Source organism: Monopterus albus, unplaced genomic scaffold (genome assembly GCF_001952655.1).
Source record: "Monopterus albus unplaced genomic scaffold, M_albus_1.0 scaffold144.1, whole genome shotgun sequence".
NCBI lineage: Eukaryota > Metazoa > Chordata > Actinopteri > Synbranchiformes > Synbranchidae > Monopterus > Monopterus albus.
In genome coordinates this window covers 572,881-582,122 of record NW_018128024.1, presented here as the reverse complement: position 1 = coordinate 582,122, position 9,242 = coordinate 572,881, and the positions used below count along the sequence as shown (strand labels likewise).

General features: G+C 41.0%; 1 protein-coding gene across 2 annotated transcripts in view; it reads left to right on the top strand.

Annotated features, from left to right (window-relative positions):
* Positions 1-2,614: 2,614 nt before the first annotated feature.
* LOC109968203 (protein kinase C beta type-like) overlaps positions 2,615-9,242 on the top strand; it is a 31,846-nt gene continuing 25,218 nt past the window's right edge. For both annotated transcript variants that reach the window (XM_020614290.1, XM_020614289.1), the window contains exons 1-2: positions 2,615-3,029; positions 3,707-3,738. In XM_020614290.1, coding sequence (XP_020469946.1) covers positions 2,866-3,029; positions 3,707-3,738 — 196 coding nt within the window. In that variant the 5' untranslated portion in view covers positions 2,615-2,865. The remainder of the gene's footprint in view (positions 3,030-3,706; positions 3,739-9,242) is intronic.

The window sequence follows — 9,242 nt, the reverse complement described above, 5'->3', positions numbered from 1 at the left end:
TAGCTTTAGCAGTAGTTAATGTTTTTTGTCCTTGATGAACTGATTTAGGTGCTGAGCTTTGAAAACTAGTAGCCTAACTAAACTTGGCTTTAGTTCTATAGATTCTGTAGGTAAGGCTAGCTGCTACTATCTCACAAGCTAGCTTTTCCTTTATAGTCCCCTTCTTTTAGCTAGCTATCTAGTTAGAAAAAGGGTTATCAGAGGATAACATCAATAGGCCTGTAATCTTTAACCAAGGGTTAGAAACATATGCTGCATCCCAGCTGCTCATCATACAGCAAAGAAGCTCTGGTTTGAACAGTAAGATTCAACTTTGTCACATGATTTGCATGCAGCAGAAACCTTCCACCACCGCCTTTATATTTATTCAGAAAGTCTGAAGCAGAGAAAAGCTCCTTTCCTTTGCTGGAACCTGAAAAACAAGTGAGCACACCCACTTTCTATAGAATTTTGTGCACAGGCATGAAAACTGGAAATTCTCCAAGTACACACCAAATTCTTTTCTTCATTTCCACATTTCTGCCACTATAATCCATGTTAACTGCTGAACTGCACTGTCACCCCTGTGTTGACAGCACTATAGAGGGGGTGTGCATTCAGAGAAAAGCAGCAGTGTGACTGAATCTGGGATAGACAGGTTTAACAGCAGCACTACCTGTGTGCTCCTGCTAAACACAACCCTTGAATTTTATTCATCTTTTGTACCAGTGCCTCCTATAACCCCACTACATCCTCAATATAACAACCATTAGTTTTACTAAAGAAACTACATAGTGTTTTGTTTCTTTAACTGGGGATTTAACTAGAGGTGGAGAACATTTCAAGCACTGCAACACTAATGGTGAGTAAGGTTAAGAATCACAACATTAATGTTTGGTCAGACACTTTGCATGTGACTTCTTCCAACATCGTCTGTGTAATTCCAATAACGTTTTCATTAAATGGATTAATACATCTTAACAGTATCATTGCTGGTATGATTGCTTTGAATTGCAGGCAGCTGACAGATGAACACCTGTTTAAGCCCCTTTCTCACATGAAATCTGCAACACAACAGCTTCTAGAGCAGCAGTGGTTTCCGTCATTCACACTTAACCTCCTACACACAACATGAATGTTCCAGAGAGATTAAAGGAACAATCCGTAATCAAAATGTAGTGAAGAGGGACAACCAGCCACCTAAATTCAGACCCCTTAAAAACAGATGAACTAAATCTATGTTATTGATTTATGGAAATGGTCAAGAAAATCATGTTATGCTTTGCATCGCCGCAATTCACTTTTAAGAAATAAAAAATAATAATAACAACTATAAATCATCTGCCTAATGCCGGGGCTGGTATCATGGGGGCTCTGCCAAAATGGCTACATTCTTATTACAGGCCTTAATGCTTAATTCCGGTCACTGTCAGGTCCTGTCTTATTGTACTGACAAATCTCTGTCATGATTGTATGTGACATATATCCACTTCCAGTGCAAACAATCCTGAGGTCCTAAACTGTCATGCATGCACAGATTTAACTGAAATGTGAGCAGTATGCATACAAGAATAACAATGTCATTTGTGTGACAGTCAAATCACACAGTTCCCTCAATAACTGCTTGTTATGGCATGTTCATTCCATTTGTTTTGAGGAAGAGCTTCTCCATAAATGTCCAACAAATGTGAAATGTCCTTGTCTCTCCACTGACTCCTGTCGCTGTTATTGCGCTCCTCTGTGTTTACTGTTACCAGTCTATGAGGGGCCGACACTGAATGATGACAACACGTGATAGCCCATGTGCATGAGGACCACAAATGGACACAACATTCTCTGTGGATCTCAATCAGCACCACACTCATTTTGATAAAGCAACAGAACTGACTGATGAATCAAACAAGTCTTCAGCTTGTTCAGTCTAAATTGCTGTTGCTAGTAGTAGAACACTATGTTTCAGAGACTCAAAATGTTTCTAATTTTAGAAATTCTACTTAGTTTTTCATCTGTTCAAGCAGTAGTCAATAGTGATTGGCTGTGCCCATAAAGGTAAGCACAAGTGGGGTCCAAGCATGGATGGACAGATTCAGAGACATTGGGCCCCTGGGCACAGACATGTACAGTAAAAGGCCCCTACCTGTCCCACACATCTAAGGGCAAGATTCACAGATTGAACAACTGCATAATGTGTTGTCATTGTCTTCTAGTGGTTGTTTTGTGTCCCTTTGTAGTTGTTTTTCATATATTTTCTTACTTTGTGGCCCTTTTATATATATTTTATTGACATCCCAGTAGAAATGTTAACAATCCCTTCAGGGTTCTCTAGTCTAGGGTCCCCCTGACCTCTTGGGCCCCTGGGCCTGTTCTTGGTAGGCAATCCAGCCATGGGTCAAACTTTATGGAAGCCAGCACACAGCCATCGAAATGCATCACTGAGGAAGTGCATACAAAAGATGCTTTTCTATGATGAGGTGAACCTTTAATTTAATTTTAATTGTGTTGATAGTGACAGTGAAGGACCTGTTCGTGTCACACATAAACTGCACACGCACAAAAGTGGCACTTTTTACAGAGAGAGAGAGAGAGAAAGAGAGAGAGAGAGAGTTGTAAGCAGCAACACACTGGTGATGATAAAGGGAAGCAGGCGCGCGGCACGGGGACCCGCCGGAAGAAGCAGCAGCAGCTTCGGCGCGAGCTGGACGCAGACCGACAGAACACCGGCAGCACGAGCGACACCGAGGCGGCCAGCGGGGCGGAGAGGAGGAGGAGGAGGAGGAGAAGGCACCTGCGCCGCGACTCGTTCTCCCCCTCTGCCTCCGTCGTCTCTCTCTCTTCAGCTCTCCTCACCCCTTGTTCCTCTCGGACCGCCGCCGCTTCCTCGTTAAGATGGCTGACCCCAATAGCGACGGAGAGGTACCGGAGAGCGCGCGCGGCTTCGCCCGTCAGGGAGCCCTCCGCCAGAAGAATGTGCACGAGGTGAAGAACCACAAGTTTATCGCGCGCTTCTTCAAGCAGCCCACATTCTGCAGCCACTGCACGGACTTCATCTGGTGAGTATGTGTGTGAGGGGAAAGGACACCGGTGATTCACTTGCTGCTGCTGCGGTTCTGCTCGGCCTCCTTCCACACTGACAGTGTTCAGACACCGCAGTGTTTCATTCATTGTCATTGTCAAAAAAACACCGCGATGCGCCATCCTCCCATCCCTCCACAATGCGACAGCACGGCGGGCCTGAAGGGGGGATGCGTTGTCGGCGCCCGCAGAGCAGTCGCTGCTGCTCGGCGTTTACCGCATCTACCCGACACCCCTCTGTGAGGGCTGGTGGAGGAATGCAGCTGGAGACACAGGGCCCCGGCGTTACTGCTGCAGCTGTGTTTTGACCTGTGTCCATGTGTGGTAGCTGTCAGACCTCAAACGATTAGTCGACCGACAGAGGCAAATATGTTCATAACAATGGTTTAGTTATTTTTAAAGCATGCCAAATATTTGTAGATTTCAGCTTCTCAAAAAAGATTTGCACGTTTTCTTTGTTATATGTCATTGAAAACTGAATATTTGGTGGTTCTGTACTTGTAATCAAACGGAATGCAACACATTTGTGACATTTCTTAATGTTTTATGGACTAAAAATAATTGTTAGTTGCAGCCTTTATGTGTGTGCATGTGTCTTTGTCTGTGCACCTGCTGTGAATTCCCCAAGTTTCATATCCCTGTCTTCTGTCCACAGGGGCTTTGGGAAACAGGGATTCCAGTGCCAAGGTAAGAGCAGTGGCTCATTCACAAATCCCTCTGCTGCATATGGTTGTGGGTGTGTGGACGGATGTTCACTGTCTGAAGGAGTGTTGCTGTGTGCTTGTGTTCAGGGCCGCAGGGCTGCACACTGTTAAGAGTGACCTGTTGGCTCTGCCGCTGATGGCGTGTTGGTGTTGTCAGGCAGGTGTCAAACTCAAAGCAGGTGCTTGCCAACAGTGATAAATGAGAGTGAGAATACTCTGAAGAGGCAGAGTGAGACGTAAGAGTAGAAGAGTCAGTCGGCGGAGTAGTGAAAGCTGAGATGTCTGGTTTTGGTCGAGGAGGATGGGAGGAAGACAGACCAGGAAGTCAGCTTTCTCAAGCCGTTTTTGCACGTAACACTGAGGCTGACATCTGATTTGAAAGTGTAAAATGGTGGGTTAGTGTGTGCGTGGGTGGGAGGTGATGTGTATCAGTGGGCGGCCGGTCATGGCTGATGCATGGGTGTCTAGACACGCACTTGTGCACAAAATGGTTTCACAAACATGCCCTTGCAGTGAGACCCCTCACTTCCTCCTCTTCACTGATCTATCTCAGACATCCTCCTAAACTCATTTAGCTCCAGTCATGTGACCGGCCATGTGAGGCTCAGAAAGTAAATGACCAAAATTTCCACATTGCCTATGACTTCACTGATTATGGTTAGAGTGATTACTGATTAGAGTTTGTCTGAGGTTGTCATTTTTATTAGCAGTAAAAAGCTGAAGTCCCCTCAGCTCTGCAGCACTGGTGGTGATACAGGAAATACGCTGGGGGTAGCGAGCATTAACACTTTATGTTCATGAATGAGTGCACACAGGCTGCTGGTGATAGTGAGCCATTGCGTGGTGAATTACCCTGAGCTGATAACACGTATACACGCACAGTTTAGAAAGCACAGACTAATCAGAGCCTGGCACAGGTCGAGCTGCTGTCAGAGTGGGCTTTGTGACGAGTCTTCTGAAACCTATAGAGAGCAGCTGACACAACAAATAGGTCTGAAAGTTGTTTGTGATGTTGTGATCAATGTTAACAACGAAGATATAGAAATCAATCAAACAGTCCGCCCAGTGGGCAGTGATGTGGCAATTTGCAGGTCTAAATACAGGCATCTACATCAACGCTGAGCTATATTTGACCCCACAAACTGTAACTGTACATCCACTTGTTGGCTTTGTCTTCGTGGATTGAGTAAACCCTGCCGTCACGAAGCTGAATTTGAAAACAGTTTGGTTAAATTTAGGTACAATGGGTAGAGCTGCTCAATTTAATTGATTAGATGATTCACAGAAAAGTAAGCTTCAGCAACTATTTTGATAATTGATTCATGGTTTGAGTCACTGTGCAGCAAAAATATCAAAAATGTGATAGTTTTAGGTTCTCAAACATAAATCTGGTTTCCTTGGTCTTGGATTATAAACTGAACTTTTTTGTGTTTTCAACAGTTGAAGATACAATAAATAAAATAATGAAGGTAAAACTGTGAGTCAAACAAATATTCACCTCAGGTCTAAAGAAGTGTTGACATGCAGGGTAAAACTAAAAAGGGAAGAAATGTAATCCAACTTGAGATGCTAGTTGAAGATTTGTAAAACAAGGAATGGTAAAGATTTTATTAAGGGGTCAAAACACAGTGTTCATACTGAAGCTATAAATAGGGATTATGTAATTTCACTTTACAGTGAATGTGGCTCAAACTGCTTTGATTTGTGATGTGCAGTTTTAGTTATAGGCTACTGTAGTTCAGAGCAGCTTGTGAGACTCATTCATTTGAAAAAGTGCAACATATGTCTGCATATACAGTTATTAGAATGTTGTTTTTTTTTTTTTTAATGCCTCTGTGCCAGTGATTGCCTTGACAGGAGGCCGATTATCTCAGAAACAGCACCAGAGAATTTCTTCAAACTTGGCACAAACATCCACTTGGACTTGAGGATGAACTAATTAGATTTTGGTGGCAGAAGGTCAAGGTCACCGTGACTTCCCGTCTGTCCCACCCCTATGAATTGAACTGGTTGGCAGAGGCAGACAAACATGAAGCTGTAATTGTAGTTTCTCCTTACTATGATCTAACTTGCATTTTAAATGATATGATTTATAAATGAATGCTCATCTCAAGTTCACAGTAAGCATTGGTTTGGTCAGAAGACATCTAGACACCCAGTGTACAGTCTCAGGCTCGATGTGTAAAACAACTTTTACTGGAATCAAACAGTGTACTACATTTAGACAGAAATTGATTTTGATGCAGAAACACTAAATCGGTTGTTCACATACAGTAATTATTGGAGATGTGATCAGAAACTTACCAGGATAAAAACTGTACAAGCAGCTTTTTCTTACTTCTGTGATTCGTTGCACAATTTATTTGAAATTGTGTGTATAAATTACTTGTTTAGCCTATAAAGTGTTTAACAATTATGAAAAAAAACCGTTTGCCAATGTGATGTATTTAGTGTAGTTGTTTTTTTCTGACCAATTGTCCAAAAGCTAAAGTTATTGTCTGTTCTCAAATGAGAAGGAAAATAAGCAAATACTCACATTTGAGAAGCTGAACCCAAAGAATAGTTTGCATTATTGTTTGACAAATGACTGAAATGATTGTCATTAATCCTTGCAGCTTTAAAAGTGCAGTTATGACCTGATTTCCATTATAGCTGAAATCATTAGATGATTCAGTGACAAAATATTATTAAACAATGTGCATGGTTTAAGTATGATTGTGGTGTCGCGCGTTTTTTTTTTTTTTTTTTGTTTTGTTTTGCGTATTTTTACATTTTGGACTATTGATTAAACTAAACATGACATTTGAAGTTGTTACCTTGGGCCCTGGGAAACATTTTATAGATTAAAGAACTAACTGCTTGTTCAAGAAAATAATAAATTAGTCAATAATGAAAATAACCATTAGTTGCAGCCACTTCACATTGAAGTATTACCATTGAAATGTGCTGAAACGGCATTTTAAGACAAAATGTTAGATCGTTCAAGACAGATTTTGAGTCCAAATCAACAAATCAGATCTAATGTTGTGATAAGCAGAAAATGAAAAACAGGGTGTGAGTCCTATTTTATTGGATTTCTGTTTCCTTCATTTTGTCTAATTTGAGAGTCGGGCAGAGAGACATTGGCAGAAAAGAAAGGCTAAGGATTTGTTTGGTGAATCAATCTCTCTATAAGGTTCATTAGCAGCAGTTCTGCACTTTAAGAATTTCCCATCCATTAAATGTTGAGATTGACAGTTTGTTCTTGACCTTGAAAACTGCATTTAGCAAAACAATCACACCTCAGGGTTTGTTAATAGTCGGTCAAGAATAAACCTTCACTCTCAGAGGTGAGGTTTGTTTGTAGCAGAAGGCTTTGCTTTGGTGGGTTGCAGGTCTCACGGTGTTAAAACTTGATGAGGACGTCGGCTTTATAGGTCTTTTTGACAGCATTCGGTGACTATGGTCGAACTTGTAGTTCACTTGGTGAAATAAGGCCATTTAAATTCTGTGGTTTTAGTTAACCTAGATGTCTTTTGACAGCTAGAAAACAGTGAAAAACAGTTTGTTAGTCCTAATCATTGTGCTCAAAACTATGCAGTGAGTGGATTTTTAGAGTAAAGTGGGAGATTTGTAAATGAGAAGTGGCGGGTGTGTAACAGTGTGGTCTTAAAGACAACAAAAGGAACAAGATGCACTTCAGAAGGAATAGGAGGAGCACACAGTCATCTCGGTCACAAGGAATGTCAAATATTTGGTGTAGACTTGTTCTGTCATGTAGGGTAGTGTGTGTGTGTGTGTGTGTGTGTGTGTGTGTGTGTGTGTAGAGTGTGTTTCAACAAATACACTATTTTGTCTGTTTGTGTAACAGCTGTCTTCTGTGGGTGAGTTTGAATACCTGTTCCATAGGTAAAGAGTTCTTTATTTTGCTCCCGGCTTCAGCTTTTTTTTTTTTTATCAGCATGCATCTGTATGTATGCTCACACTTGTGTTTGCTGAAAGCAAAAAGAGGAAGTTACCCTCATGTCATTTCCTGCTAGAGTGATCCAGATGACTGAACAGGTCTGGGCTGATACAAGATCAACATTTTCAGTTTTTATATCAGATTAGTTCAGGGGAAGTTACACAAGAGGCTTTTTGATTTTGAAAGTAAACTACTTATTTTAATGTTCCTTCATTTTAATTGCAACAAATGATCATAAAATTGTCTTTACAATGAACAAGCTGTTGGTATATTCATGTTTCTGCAAAAGCCGATTACACAGTAAACATTTTAACTCCTCGCAGCAGGAAAAGGTGTTGCCAACAGCAATGATGTTCCTAAGAGCCGTGACGGTGAGCCAGGATGAACAATATCAGGGCCTAGAAAGTGAAGCATTATTTTTATTATTTACATATGTGGCTACACTGACATGTCATAATGCCTCCCATGAAAATGTCTGATGTCTCAAAGTGTTATCTTTGCATCAGGTTATAAATAAGCAACTTGTGAGATATTTCTCTTAAGCCCATAACACAGAACACAACTAAGGGCGCTTTAAGGTTTTTTTCAGACACTTTTAATAATTTACTCTCACTCCATTTATCAAATGCCTCAAAAGTATAAAGTGTAAGAACATCTGAGAAGCATCCAAAATGGACTGAAATGCAATTGCTCAGACCGTCTCCGGATCCTAGCCAGATGTTGAAATGGATGCATCTGTCTCTGGGAATAATCTTAGTACTTTTGTAGCCTGTCTTTGTGACAATAGCAGCTAAAGTTGCTCTTCCTCAGCATGCAAACCAGCAACAATACTGTACCTAAGCACAGGTGAAAGATACAGTATCTCATTGAAGCACAATAGTGTATCTAATAAGGAGACTCATAAATCACATGATCACTAAAAAATACCAGACAAACCCAATATCACAAATTCATTGTAAGAAGTAATTGAATTCCTTGTTCAGACCAAAGAACATGAATGGAATATTTATGTTTATTTATGTTTACTGATGTAAGTTTTTAGACTGTTTTGTTTCATCAACTTAAAGTAAATCACATGTACATTTTAATAAATAGACTAAAAAAGGAGCGTGACGTGATTAGGCCCCTGACGGGAATAAAAGTATTGCCTCTAATCATAAAGTTACAAGTATAGAAATTCTAATCAGCCATTGTTTTGTCTGAATAAACAGTTCATGCAGATTCTACGTGTACAATCCAATATAAGATGCACCGAGCTGGTGAGCTGTCTGATCCCTGATCAGTTCAGTCGCTGAGAGATCTGTGTGGGTGAAAGAGCAGCGAGGTAGAGCCTGTGAAGACAATAAAAAAAAAATGTCTTGCTCGTAGTTCATAAATATGATACATCCATGTCTTTGTGTAGGTAGTTACGCTAGCTGAAGCATTATTGTTGTAACTAAACGGCTAAAGCGAAGAAGTGACTCTTGCTTTGGCAAATATGTTCAGGTGCATCAACGACTCGTTCTGGACTACGGTCAGGCTGATCCGGATTTGCATGTAGGGAA